The following is a 15372-nucleotide window of genomic DNA, read 5'->3' as shown; positions in this document are numbered from 1 at the left end:
CAGAAAAGCTCTGTTTCTCCATTCACCATCCCCAGGATCGCCACCTCATATGGTTCAATGAAAATGATCTCTCTATCACTGTGCAGTCTTCATTAAAAGAAGATTGCAACTTTCCTCCACTTGGTGTCCTTCAGAAATGTCAGACTTCAACTCCCATAATCCTGAGACTGCATGGCCAACTAAGTGGCAATAGTAGGAGTTGAAATCCAACAGAGCTTGAGATCATGAGGTTGGGGAAAACTAGACTATTGGAAAATGCTGATGTTATTTTCCTGATCGCTGGACCCCCAAATGTCCTAAGTGTTTGTTCTTGTCTTATCCCCAGTCCTTTGTAATATTTTCTTCACTGTCTAACCTCAGGCACCTGGGCATTTGGTTCTTGTCCTATTTCATTGGAAGTATTTTGCATCATCTCAGTCCATTGTCCACACTGGTAAAAGCCTTACTTCAAAACACCTGATGAACAGCAGGCTGGGAAAGATCAGGCAACTGCACAGAAGCTTCAATATCAGTTTCTTCTTCCCCAAAGCTAGCATTTACTTACTGCTTATGATTCTGATAGGCCCACTTGGTGTTTTATTTTAAAAAAGGCTGAAAGTGATAATGTCCTTCCCTATTATTGTACTCCTGACCTCAACCTATCTATTTCTCATTCTCTTACACAATATTAAGCCTGATGCTCTACAGTATTATTAGAAACCAGTAGGACACATCCTTTTAACTTCTTAAACATTTTGCCACTAATTTCATTACATTAGATAATGGGACTACATTGTTGTTTTTGGGTTCATGACATTTTGATTAATCAGGTAATATGCAAACTAAATGCGGGTGAAATGGATTGTAAAATCTTAAGCTGCAGAAGTAACAATTTGTCTCATAACATTAATCGTGGCAACCTGGTCTGACACTTGTTTTCTTCTTCTTCTTCATACTGAATTGCCACTCAAGCTTTGACCAAATAAAGAAATCACAATTAGGTTGTCAGGTATCTCCACTAAGCTCATAAGCTAAGGTTCCTCTGCAATTTGGCGATCAAAAAATGTGATTAGGTACAGCAAGCAAATTTAACTAACTGGTCTCCTCTGCCTTTGAGTCTTAATAAACAGTCTATGAGAAGAGTGGGAAATTTTCTTTCCATATACAGTAGTTAGGAACCATATGCTTGTGGTGACGAAGCCAAAACCAGATCAAATCCCTAAATGCCTGCCTGCCTGCCTTCCTTTTTAGTTTTTAACATGCAGCCATTTTCTTGTCTTTCGCCCACTTTCTCCTCAGATTGCTCTTGCCTGAAATCAGAACTTAATTCATGCAGACGATTTTGTGTGCAGGGCACACACTGTTGCCTTACGTGTCTGAAGACTCTATGCCTAACAGTGATGTTTTCCCATATAAATTCCTCTCTTCTAACTCCAACCCTAACTTTTTTGCAAAAGTATGAACAAGCTTAGCAAAAAATAATGTTACTGTCATTATTGATATTCTATTTCTCTTTTTGTGTTTCATATTTCTGTATTCTATGACAATGATTTTAACTGTTAATATGAACGGTCAAATCTCTAAAACTCTAATCAAGATACAACCATTTTAAATAAATACAACTAAATCAGAACAGAGAATGGATGCAGACTCAATGGGAAACAGCTCTCAAAAAAAGTCAGAGGAGAGCCACTTCTCTGGAGCTGGGGATAAAGACCACACTGTCCTGTGAAGGGCCTCCTCGAAAAGATGATTCCTCCAACCTGAATCAGAGAGAGAAAAGTTCTAACCCTTGTGCCATAATTCTGCAGCACCCCCCGCCCCCAAACTCATTCTGATTTTGTAACCACTTTATCCATATTGGTCCTCCGTAATTTAGAAGAGACATGATATACAGACTGAGTATTCTGCTAAACTGCATTGTGAAGGAAAATGCCTATGGAACTGGGTTAGCAGATAATGCTAAGCCTAAATCAAGATTTAGAAATCACCATGGCTAAGTTCACACAACACAATAAGCCAAAACTGAACAAATCCTGGTAAGGCTTAGCACAATGCAGGAACCCAGTTGTGCTAAAAGACTATGCTAAATTAGATACGTGAATAGATCTGTAAACATTGTAGAGGGAGAGCTGTGTTAGTTTATGGTTGCCAAAAATCAGGAGTCTAGTAGCACTTTTTCAGACTAACAAATTTTATTAAAAGCTCTTAGCTTTCATGCCACTTTAGGTATCTGATGAAGCCGTAGCTTACAAAAGCTTATGACAATGGAGACAAGCATTCCAGCAAGTAACCTGGCCCTGTGCCACGAAGGGCTTTATAGGTGATAACCAGCACCTTGAATTGTACCTGGAAGCTTAGAGGAAGCCAATGTAGCTTGCAAAGCAGTGGTGTTACATGGACGCACTGAAGTGCATCTAGAAATACTTGTGCCTCTGCATTCTGGACTAATAGATCTATTTAATTAGACCTATTATAACAATCATGGTAATCGCTTACAAAGAATTACCGTTTCCTTCAAATTTATCAGTTCAATCAGATATATCTAGGAATGTCTTCAAGCAATATTTCTGAAGGAACCAATGTTAACGGTAGCAGCCTTTTGTAGTTATATGCTAAAGAATTATTCCTATTTTTTGTATTACTGTAACTAATTGATCCTGAGGAATAGAATATTCTGACAGAAGAGACAACCTAGAGGTCTCTGTAGCCTGGTTCATAATTAATTTATATATAGTTAATCATTTCTCAGCTTTACCAAAATGATCTGCCATTATAAAGGGCCGCAAAAGAGAAAACAACAATGTGGTAGTTTAACAACTATTATTTATCTCAAGATACGTGTATGACAGGAAGTATTTGCTTGAGCTGTTGTGATATCGCTGAATATTCCCAAGGATTATACAGTGTTTCTCAAACTTGGCAACTTTAAGACATGTGGACTTTAACTCCCAGAATTTCCCAGCCAGCCATGCTGGCTGGGGAATTCTGGGAGTTGAAGTCCACAGGTTTTAAAATTGCCAAGTTTGAGAAACACTGCTTATAACATTTGTTGCCATAGCAAGTGCTGCAAGAGGGTTGCAGCGCAATTAGGGAGAAACCATTACATAGGATCAGAATGGTTGCAAGGCCTGTGGCAAGTAGCTTAAATGCAACCTAAGAGCTCCATGCCTCGGTGGTGAGTGTTTTCTTCTTTGAGATGAAGAAGGAATACAGTCCACTGGGTCTGTCCATTTTCACCACTTTCAAAAGTGGTCTCTGTGCAACACAGAAGCTTCCACCAACACTCACAGTGAGTGGCTGGGAAGACTGCACGTGGCTGTTCCACACATCCAGTATCTCCATAGAAACCTCCTATGGCTTTTTAAAGTCCCAGCGGAGTCCGCTTCTGGCTGCAGGAGGCCGTGAAGGAAGGAAGCAAAGCAGGAAAAGAAAGTCATGCAGCCATTTCATTTTGCACTCCAAAGCATGGGAAGGGGGCACATTATCCTGTGAAGCAGCTTGGGGTGCTTTGGTCAACATCTGTCAAAGTGACACCCTCCTACCCTCCCAAGATTTGCACATCGCTACTGAGTTCTGTAGAGGAACTACCAAGACAGGAAGGGAAAGAACAGGGAAGCGTGCAAAGGACTTGGAAGTAGGAGCATCTCTAAGCTCTTAGACAAATAAGGAGGAGGGCCGAATCGCACACAACCTTTTACAATAACCAGCCATGAATTTTAGTTGAATTTAGCCCAATATATTGATGTAATCTGTTTCATCCTTGAAAACAGCTTCCTTTCCGCCTGGCTTCAGTTAATATCTCTCGCTACCACTTGGCTGCGGCTGCTACAACATGCACATTAAAAGCTTTTAAAGAAACTGACAGTGAAGCAATAATGTTTGAATAGTCACAGTAAGAAATGTCTTGGCTACTGGTGTGGCCTAAAATTCTGCCCTGGATTAGGTAAAGGCTAATAAGAAAGGCTGCTGTTGTGGCTTGGGAAAAGTGTTTCCTTATCATTGCTACCACAGAGTTAAAAGCTAAGCGCAAGGACAAGAAAACAACTGTGAAGAGGCAGGAGTGGGATTTATAAAGCGATTAACATTCATCAGCCACGGTGGGAACCTTAATCACTACATTCCAAAATGAGACAGAGAGACAGTCAGACAGACAGATTATAAAACTATCAGTGCTCTGGACCATAAAATACTTTGGCAGTACAAAAGAGTAACAGACAGGCACAGAGACATGGGAAAAAAAAAATCTGTTTTCTCACATAAGTGGTTTTAGCAAAGCAAAGTACACTTCTATGCTTTGGCCCTATTGTCCTAAGCCAGAAGGTAAATTGTTTTGTGTGGGCTTAATTCAGTGTTTTAACCTAACCATTTCATTCAACAAGCAACTGAATAAAAATTAAAGACAATGTGATTTATTACAATGTGAGAACTCAGTACTTCTTTCCTACCTCTTTTAAAGGCTTTTTCCTTCTTATCTCTGCAAATTCTTCATTAATGGCAACTTTAAATAATATAAACATTATTTAATGTAAGAAATATTTGAAGCTTCGATTTGTCCTTATAATCTCTCAGAATCTTAATGGAAAGACTTACTCTCACCATTGTCATCCTTAGGGTAGACTCACTGAAATCAATATCTTACAGTTGATTTAAGTTAGCAATAAGTAACTTGTCTCATTTCAGTGATTTCAGCAGACCTTCTCCAAGCATGACTAAATTTAGGTCCAGACCATAACACCTTACAGAAACCCTGGCTAATTTCCTCTCAGCTATCTCCTAACTGTAAGTTGATTATTGCATCAACTGGAGTGTGCAGTCTATGGGACACACACACACACACACACAGCGCCTTATAGTTTCCCATTTTGCAGCCCTTAGTCTAACTCCAGAACTCACTATCAACATTTGAGAAAACCAAACCAAGCTAAACCCATTTTCAATGGCATGATATTGTGCTAAGTTGGTTTGTTTCTCTTGGTTGGTTTTCTCTGTCTTCAAAGCTGAAAATGTATGTCAATGCTCCGGATTTATTATCCATCTTAACATTCCCCCAAACTCAAAATTCCCTCCTTTCCTTAGGATATTGTGGGTCACTGGAGATGCACCTTGCAATCCTCTGCAGCTGATTGTGTAGCACCTAGCCATAAATAGTTGCCCATGTCCTAACCCAGATGAAATTTCCTCCTGCCACCCAATTTTCCCACTTTGTTCCACTTAGGCCTACCACATCTGCACTGCAAAATATGTATCTATATCTGTATATCTTTGCTGGCATCTAGGGTTTGTCCAGATTTTTGCAACTTAAATATCATAACTCCAATCCTGCATTCTCCATCTCTAGATCTTACCTTGCAATTCCCTGGAACCAAGGAGAGGAGCATGTCCTCTTAGACAAGAGAATTTCTCATGAAACGTCCAAAGCACTGGTTTAACATTTATAAATCTATTGGGAAAATGCCTGTATGAACAAAACTTCATTCCCTAGCGTGGTCATTTTTTTAACTTATTTTTTTATTTTGCTAAATGTATGGCTACCAAATCTGGACTGCAGAAATCCAGATGATTGCTAGATAGAAGTAAAGAGTTACAGTTTTCTGTATCTTTGTTGTCTTCATGGAGCATCTCAGTTTTTGTAGGCTTGGACTGGTAGCCCTAGTACATATTTATATTACATTATTATATTTATATTTGTAAATCATAGCAGTACAGCAAACAGTAAAAGATCTTAAAATAATAAATTGAAATTGTGTGCTTCTTATGTGACAACTGATTTCATACTGGTATATCCCACAAAGACCCTGATGCTGGGAAAGATTGAAGGCAAAAGGAGAAGAGGACGGCAGAGGATGAGATGGTTAGATAGCATCACTGAAGCAATGAGCATGAAACTGAGCAAACTCAGGGAGGCAGTGAAGGACAGGAAGGCCTGGCGCGATATGGTTCATGGGGTCACGAAGAGTTGGACACGACTTAACAACTGAACAACAAATATCACACAACAGTGGAGCAACTTTTTCGGCCAGGGGCACATTTGGAACGTTGAGAGCAGATGTGGGCTGCTGCAATCACAAAGAGTTTCCATGGAAATTTGCTCATTTACAAAATGGGCAGGGCCGTAGAGCTATCAAATCTAGGCTGCAAATCCAGATAACCTCTACATGATGGCAGCAAAGTGTTAGGTTTTATGCATCTCCTTGCTGTCATCCAGCACCTGTCTGGATGTAGGAAACCCAGATCTGGTACCCCAACAAAAACATGAATTTTTCAAGAGGTAAATTAACTTCTCAGGATATGCCGCCATCCTAGTGGAACCTTTTAAGAGTCCAAAGGCATTCCAATAATCATTACAATGGTAGGAACCAGTGGTTTGCATTATAGTATTGACTAATTGATTGATTTGATTGATTAATTGATTTGATTGGTATTCTACCTTTCTTATAGGAGCTCAAGGGTACATAGTGTTCCCTTCTCCTCTTCCCCTTACAACAATAAGGCCATGACGGACACTGAGCTGAAAGACACCCAAGAGTCACCAGGTGAGCTTCCATGGCTGAGGGTGAAGTAGGGTGTCCTCATTCCTAGTCCCTCACTTTGAGCTCTACACCATACTTATCTGTTTCTTTTTATTTAGTTTTACCTAAAACAATCTATTTCTAAAACACAGGTGGAATCAGAAACCTGGTAAACACAAGGAGAGGGGCCTTGGGGGACACTGGTGTCCACGGGCACCACACTATCAACTCAAAGAGATTTTTCTAAAAGCTGAATAAGAAGAGTACTTTTTTTCAGAAGCATCCTTTTGTTTACAGAGAACAGGAAATAAACAGGATACTTGCTCTCTGCCTCCCACTCTCTCTGCCTCTGTAATCCCATCTTCATTGGCCATTGCTTTGGCTGCACAGCAGTGTTCATTTTTTTTAACCAAGCTAATTGCCAAACTTGGCCCAACCATCATTTGATTATGAATCCCAACTTAGTTTTTTGTGCCACATGCTTATCGTGTGAAGGGCTGCTGGTAAATATATAATTCATTACTTCTCTGTGTGAATTTGAGGCTCATAGGAAGCTATTGTAACACATGATAGATAAGCACCAGTGAATATGATGCCACTGAGCTTAAATCTGAATTTCTGCTCTCCAATTACAGTCCCACCACTGAAGTGTTAAGTGGATTCAAAGGTAGCATACAAAGCTGAATGGCAAAAAAGGCTTGAGAGGAGGAAAAGGAAAAGGGGGAATGGGGAAGAAGATGGAAAAGATGGAAAGCCCACTCTTTAACCTGAAGTCTTAACAGCTATTTATGCTCTGGGTTATACAGCTAGGTGTAGATTGGGTAAGAGGGCTTTTCCGAGGACAAAGTCTAAGAAACTGTGCAATTAGCATTTTCTTTCTGAAAAATCCCTTTTTTAAATGGGCACAGTGTTAATGACCACAAGGAAAGGTGTATTTCAGAAAGTGGTTAAGGTATCAAGAAATTGGTATTTTAATGTTTCCCTACTGAATGATAAAGAATTTATCACAATGTTTTGATCTGAATTTAAAAACATCAAGTGCCCAAATTTTTGAATGGGAAGCATATAAAGCATACATTCGAAGCAGAATCATTGCTCATGCATCACACAAAAATAAGATTAAAAATAAAAGGGAAAATAATTTGAGAGATGAATTGAAACACTTATGGGCACAGATGGTTAGATGCCCATCTACAGTTTTGTACAGAGAAATACAGAAAAAGAAATATGAACTACTACAATATCACAACAGACAGAATTTATGCTAACATGTTTAAAACAGAGATATTGGGAAAACAGTGAAGACCCAGTAAGATCTTGGCTAATCATTTAAAGCAAAAAAACGGGCAATGATTCCAATCATTAGAGGTAAAAGAGATGAAATGTATAAAAATTTAAAGGGTATTAATTGTCATTTTTTAAAATGTTATTCAGAACTATATAGTAACCCAGAGGATGTATTGAAGGAAGATATAGAGGCTTTTTAAAATAAAATTAACCTACCACAATTAGACGATACACATAAACAACTCTTATTCACTCCACTATCTGAGCTAGAGATTAAACAAATAATTTTAAAAATGGCAAATGGTAAAACACCAGGATTACATGGATTCCCTAATGAGCCGTACAAAACATTTATAGATCTTTTGGTGCCAAAACTTTGTTAAGCGTATGAAGAGATATTTGATAAGGGAATTTTATCCCCAGCATTTAATCAGGCTTATATTACAGTTATACCAAAAGTAGGTAAAGATCATACTCAGTGTGCTAATTATCATCCAATCTCATTGATTAATGTTGACACAAAGATTTTAACAACACAGTTAGCAAATAGATTACATCAAGTGATATCGTTCGTTATTAAGAATGATCAAGCAGGGTTTATAAAAACTAGGCAAGCAGCAGACAATATTAGGTTAGTTGTAGATTTAATAGACTTGAATAAAAACAAACATCAATTTATAATTTTATCATTAGATGCTGAAAAAGCCTTTGACAAAATACATAAACAGTATATGTTTGCTGTACTAAATAGATTTGGATTTCTTTGGAATTTATAAAATGGATTAAAATATTACATGAGCCACCCACATCTAAAGTAAATGGTATATTTTTTCCTACTTTTCCACTATTTAGAAGAACTAGACAAGGATGTCCACTTTCACCCTTGCTTTTTAACATTTGTGTGGAACCCTTGGCTTGTGCTATTAGACAACACAGGGAGATCTATGGAGTAGTAGACAACTCAGTGGATGACATTCTTTTCTAAACCTCACACTACTACTCCAGGGTTGATGCAGACAATAGATGCCTTTAGTAAAATAGCAGGATACTCTATTAACTGGTCCAAATCGGAATTGATGCCAATAGGTGAAAACTTAGTTATCCATTCATTTAAGGAATATCAATTCCGTATTTGTACCGAATCTATTAAATATTTAGGTATGTCTATACCAGAGGATATAACTCAGTTAGCAACATGTAATATAAATAAAATATAGAGAGAGGTTTCTTCAGATATCAATAGATGGGAGTCATTAAACCTCACCCTTTGGGGAAAGATAAACTTTCTTAAAATGAATATTATTCCCAGATTAATTTATATTCTGAGAGGAACTACAGTATTTATATATGGGAAATATTTTCAGAAAATAAATTCTTTATTTAGAAAATTTCTAAGGGGTTTTTCAAGATCTTTACAGAAAATGAAATTATCCATTAATGAGGGAGGATTTGGTCTTCTGAATCTGGAGCTATACCATCATGCTTATCTATTGTCAAGTATTAAATACTGGAAGCCAACAAGTGGTGTAAATTTTCCAACTTGGGCTACTTTGGAATATACATATATAGCACCTCTGGTTGGATGGACAGTATTAGGATCGAAATATACTAAAACTCTAATATCTCTGGAAACAATTTAATCAGAAAGCTATGTAATGTCTAATAAAAAAAAAAAAGATTTCACCCTTTTCCCCATGCCAAATTGACTTTATTGGGAAAAACCCAGCTTCAAAAATTGGGAAAAATATGGTGATATGGAAAAATTGGATGGCCCTGGGACTTGGGCCAAATTGACATTGGGCCAACTGACAGATGACGAAGATGAATGTTAATGTATTCTGTGTTAAGAGATAAATATCATCTATCAGATGTAACCCAATGGCAATATTTACAGTTACAATATTTGTTAACAACATTGTTTCGAGCAGCAGCATTTTCAGCTTCCGAGACACCTGAGATATTAGAACAACTTGTTAAATCCTTTAAAACTAAAAAAAATCTACTGTTAGTTTGTATAGATATTATCAATAAATCAATTTGATATGCAGATATTAAGGGATGAGTGGAGTAAAGAATTAGAGGTTTCTTTATTGCCTAGACAATGGGAGAGTGTCTTAACTTCTATAGCAAGAGTGCCAATGGATCTCAAACTATCACTTATACAACAAAAAATAATATTTAGAATTTACTGGACTCCACTACGACCATATAGAAAAGGACTGTCAAAAACAGCGTTTTGTTGGAGATGTAATAAGGACAATGCCTCTTTAAAGCATATGTGTTTACAATGTCCTATACTTACTAAGTTTTGGGAGAAAGTAGTGGACTATATAAATATGATTGTGTGACAAAAGCTAAAATTTTCAGAGAATAATATTCTTTTGAACTATATACCTAGTACATGGGGACGCAGTGGCGCAGCGGCTTAATGACACTGAAAGTTGCCAGCCAGAAATGGTCGACGCTTCAGCGGTTCGAGTCCAGCCTTCGCGTTAGCAGGGTGAACTCCTGTTTCCTCCCCAGTTCCTGTAAACCCAACAGTTCGAAAACTCACGTGAGTAGATAAATGGGGACTCTCACTCCGGTGGGAGGAAAAATGCTGGCGGCACCTTGCAAAAAGGAGTCGGGAGCAGTTGCCGGTAAGCGTGAAAAACCGTGCATGCCTGAAAAGGGCGCAAAGCAACAGAAACCCCGCCTCCTGCGCTAGCCAGCTGGGCTCTGCTCTAGGAAGGAGGCTCTGGCAAACCACTTCCGAAACACCTTGCCTTGAAAACTGCAAGGACTCGTCCAAGCAGTCACTGCAGAGTCGGTAACGACTGAGCGCAGATTAAAACAAACCTAGTACATGGAACTTGACAACTGGACAATGTCAATGGATACTCCATGCCCTTACTATGGCCAGAAGACTGATATTGCAGCACTGGAAAGATAAATGTATGGCCCCATTTATTCAATGGATTGAAGACCTGATTGCACTTGCCACCTATGAGTGGATTGCCTATAGACGTAGACTTTGTACGGACAAGTATAATGAAATATGGGACTCATTTATACAAAATACACTGGGTTAAGAAAAATGGTAGTCATATAATTCTATTAGAAATATACATGTACTTGAGTAATATTTGTATTAGATAAGCATATATAGAATTCTGTTTACTGTTATAATGATATATTAACACTTTTTTTTCGTTTTGTTGTATTTTTTTCCACTTTTATGTTAAAGAAATGACCACAGGGAAAGGTGTTACTAAAAGATCCTCTAAGAAAAAAAAAAAATACTGCATTCACAAATCTCCCAGCTAAACTATATGAAAAAAAAGAGAGAAAGAGAGAGAACGGCTAGTGACTCATCAAAGAAAGGGCTGAAAGCAAAGTAATAGATATAATTCAAGGAAGATAGAAAGAAACAAAAGTGGGTGCCAAGTAAATAATTTCCCAAGCTATTTCAGCAATATTATTCTTCTATTAGCTAAAATGTGAAACAAAGATGACTCTCATTTTCCAGGGAATGCAAATTGTTTTCCCAGTGTTACAAATTACTGTGGTTTAATGCTACTGAATCACAGATCATTTACCGAAACTCAGTGGGATTTACTTTAAGAGTACTGAAACATAATATATATTCATGCATTTTACATGTGTGTGTGTGTGTGTGTAGTCTCACACACTTACACAAAGTTTTAAAAGTACTCTAAGTAGATACAGCCTCAGACACCTTTGTCCAGCTATTAGTGAAATGAAAGATTAATGTATTAACAGACCCTGAGCTGAAAGAAATAATCGGATCGGCCAGCTAGATGCAAGGGGAGTGGGGGGAGCATCTTACCTCCCAGTGGAATAACCCCTTACATTACTGCCCAACCCAACACGACCAACTGCTGAGAGCTTTTGAAACGCTCCGCAGCCTCAGCGCAGGCTGAGCTTAGGGGGGACCCTCTCTGGTCCAAGGCAATGCAGAGACCGGATTGCCAACCCATCAACGCCCTCACCGCCTTTACCTGTTGGGGGCCACCGGAGCAGCCAGGTGGGCATATGCGGGGGACCGGAGATACCTCATCACTCTGGGGGTGTCGTCCGTCGCGGCTCTGCCCTCCTTCTCCCAGCCCCTGGCAAGCAAGCAAGCAAGAGAGCAACGTTGCCCGAGAGTGTCCAGCGGGAGCAGCGGTCAGGAAGAGCCCAAGCACGCGCTCACCAGCAGCCAGTCCCTCCTGCAATCCCCGCGGGGCCGTGACCTCCGAACCCCCTGCCCGGGGCAGCGGCTCCCCCGCCTGCCAGCAGCGCCCCCGAACTCTGTTCCCCCATCCCAAGCCACGCCTCCTCCCTGGCGGCTCCGGGGTCTCCTCCGCCTACCTGGCGCCCCCGGCGCCCCCAGCCGAGAGCCACGCCAAGCACAGGAAGAGGAGCAGGCTGCCGATCAGAGCGAGCAGGGCAAGGACCGCCCGCATCGTGCGCCCGCCCGCCTGCAGCTGCCGGGGCGGCTGGACGGCGACGCGATCCGACAGCTCCAGAAGGAGGGAGGGACGGAGAAGAAGCGGCGGCGGCGGCGGCGGCGGCGGCGGCGGCAGCCCCCCGCTGCAGTGAAGGCGACCCCGTCAGGTCGGCGGCAGCGGCGGCGGCGGCGGCGGGCAAAGAAGGGGCGGCGATGGCCCGCCCAGGGTCGCCCCCCCTCTTCGGCCGCGCCGCCTCCCCAGCTGCTTCAACTCGCGAGCGGCGACCACCGCCAGCCCTGCTCGGTGGCACGAGATTCGCCTCCTTCTGGGTCTGACGAAGCCGAGGGGAGGGGAGCGCCTCGTCCCAGCCCCGCGAGCATCGCTAGCCAGCCCGCCTCCATTTCGCTCTCCCGCTCGCTCCTCGCTCCTCTCCTGGCGACACCAAGCCTGGGGGGATGGAAACGGAACGGGGGGGGGGGTGGCATGGAGAGGAGGTGGTGGGAGTAATCGGGTGCCGTGAAAGAGGCGAGCAGAGGAAGACCAAGCCTTTGCCACGCACCCATTTTCCAGCTGCGACAGGATCCGGTCTAGAACAGCGGGGAAAGGGGGCCTCTGAGCATGTGCAGAGTGGTAGGGCGCCAGGGACCATGACACGGTTTTAATCTTCTCCTGAGGCCCAGTGAGACATGGTATGAAAAAGCCACCAGAGCCCTTTCCGTATTTAATAATAATGGGGAGGGGGGCATTGATAGGTTTGCCAAAGCGTCTGAGTATGCTATTTTTGAGGTTTAAATTGTGGGCATCCATCCAAGGCTGCTTCTAGAGTGGACTAAGGCCAGGCCCTCATATGTGAGCAGTTTTTGCTCCCTTCTCCTTTACTGGTAATAGGGAACAAATAAAAACAGAAGGAAAGAAGGCCAGCCTTGCCCCCTCCCCCCCCCCACACACACCTCCCATCACTTGCCACTGGTTACTCTTGTTACCAATGACTTGTTTGGACAATGTGCTTGGGAAGGTCACTTCTATACCCAGCACCTGCATAACTGCAACATGCTAAACATTACTTTTACCTTGAGTTCGTTTTTTATTTATCGGTTGTATGAGTTTAGAACTTGGGTTAGTTCATGGACCATTACATGGATCAATACAAGCTGTTGGCCCTCCAGCAAACTCAGTGACTGCATTCACACAATGGCCTGCTTATTGAACGAATTGCTACATTTCTTGGGCCCACAGCTTGTGAAATACCAAGCCGTCAAAGACTAGATCTGATGCATTATCTCCAGCATAAGGTGTGCTTTTTCCAAGGCCTACAAGGACAGATGCTTGTGGAAAAGGATTGAGAACAAAATGGTGGACTAGAAGGTCTTTGGTCCAATTCAGCAGAGCTCTCCTCGTCTTCCTAACATGGAATAGAGCCCATTTTTATAGTGAGGGTTACATTCCTGTTCGGGTCATCTGTAGGGATCCACATGTTGATGAAGGTGAAACTTAAGCAAATAATATGCCAGACAAGTAATATGCTGGACAAAAACTATATATATATATATATATATATATATATATATATATACATACACACACACACACACACACACACACACACGTATTTGTTTTCTGCCATCTTCCTGTTCACTGTGTCACTGTTTTTGATACTTCTCTGTGCCTTTCTGTTTCTCATGGTTTTCTGGCCTTCCACGCCCAGCAGAGTACTTAGCAGAGATTACTCCTGCTAAGAGTCTCAACTGTTTGCTTACAGAGGGCTTCTGAAATAAAGCCAAAGGCTGCATGGAATTAGAGGGCCCACAGATGGCACTGATATTTGCCCACCCCTTTAATCTTAATGAAAAGTCATATGTGCACTCTTGCATTTGGCCCTTGACCACCATGATTTCGTGATTTGATTTGGCTTGGAGTAAGTTGGGAGCATCAAATAACTATTGTTTGTTTTTTGCTTATTGTTTGAACTGATCTAATTTGCTAGCACAGGAACCTATTCTTTGGGGATGAATCCCAATAAATCTCAGGCAGACAGAGAAGTCAAGAGATTTTGTGCAAAGTCCCCCCCCCAAAAAAATGTCAGTGCTTCATTTTTACAGAAATGTCCTAAAAGGCCATAAGGGAAGGCTGGTTGGAAGCTATAGCCAACCTAGAATTATACAATATAGTTTATTGCCTACCATCCACCAATATGGCAAACCTTTTTCATTTATGGATAATTTGAAGAAACTTGTGGAAGATTTTAAAAATATATTAAATTGGCTAGAAAAAGAGAAATCAAAGGCAGCTTTGTGAATCTCTGTGGGGCTTCCAAAGGCTATTTTGCCTTGGATAGCTTTTGACAGAAACAAGTCATATTTGGAGGCACATCCAATACGGGGTTATTAGTGTCAGATTTTTGTCTTCCTGGGGGTTTTGCACACCACTAGAAATAAAGATATTTACTCACTTGATATCCAAAATGCTTGTGTGCCTATGTCAGTGTAAATTCTACAGTAAGAGACAGGTGGGGGGGAGAAAAGTTCTTATACTTGAACTCTGGAAACAGAGGGAATCATATTCCAATTAACTGAACTCCTTTTATTTCTGTCCTTCAGAGATGTTGTTACGATGCATGAAGAGGCTTTTGATGCTCTGAAGAACATTTATTTTTAGCATGCCATAAATTCGGTACCTGTTCTCCCTCCCCTCCCAACCAAAAAATTGTACCACAGATTGTACCAAAGTGTTGAGTGGACATTTTTGTGTGCAAGAGGGTGAACTTCGAGTGGCATCAGTTATGATCTATTTCATAATGAAATGCGCCCATACACTGAACTTTAGAAAGCTTAAAAATACTTCAAAATAAATTCTTCCTAAGGATTTAGCGTGGGCAGTACTGAATATCTAAAAAGTCAAAACTCTTTTTATGGCAAATTAGAGGACATTCAGCAAACCAGAAGTGAAGGCAAGGAAGACATTCAGATTCTGTAAACGCTCTGCAGAATCAGGATATTCCTTAGCTAATGTAACATCCTGTCTCCAACAGTGGTCAGCCAGATGCTTCTGGTAAATTTATAAGCAGGACATGTAATGATTAGTCAACAGCTGTCCCCTATTGTCTGCTGTCAGCATCTGGTATTCAGAGATCTATCATCTCTAAACATAAATATTCCACTTAG

General features: G+C 40.9%; 1 protein-coding gene across 1 annotated transcript in view; it reads right to left on the bottom strand.

The window, feature by feature from the left end:
* The window catches only part of ST8SIA6 (ST8 alpha-N-acetyl-neuraminide alpha-2,8-sialyltransferase 6), a 40354-nt gene extending 27845 nt beyond the window's left edge, over positions 1-12509 (bottom strand). Inside the window, exons 1-2 of the mRNA XM_088150470.1 lie at positions 12132-12509; positions 11780-11887 (exon numbers count right to left, since the gene is read on the bottom strand). Coding sequence (XP_088006596.1) covers positions 11780-11887; positions 12132-12226 — 203 coding nt within the window. The 5' untranslated portion in view covers positions 12227-12509. The remainder of the gene's footprint in view (positions 1-11779; positions 11888-12131) is intronic.
* Positions 12510-15372: the final 2863 nt, after the last annotated feature.

Source organism: Python bivittatus, unplaced genomic scaffold, assembly GCF_059951505.1.
Source record: "Python bivittatus isolate LINGU-HERP-01145 unplaced genomic scaffold, Pbiv_v1 ctg000610_np1212, whole genome shotgun sequence".
Lineage (NCBI taxonomy): Eukaryota > Metazoa > Chordata > Lepidosauria > Squamata > Pythonidae > Python > Python bivittatus.
The sequence above is the reverse complement of the archived record's forward strand: the minus strand, read 5'-3'. Positions and strand labels throughout refer to the sequence as shown.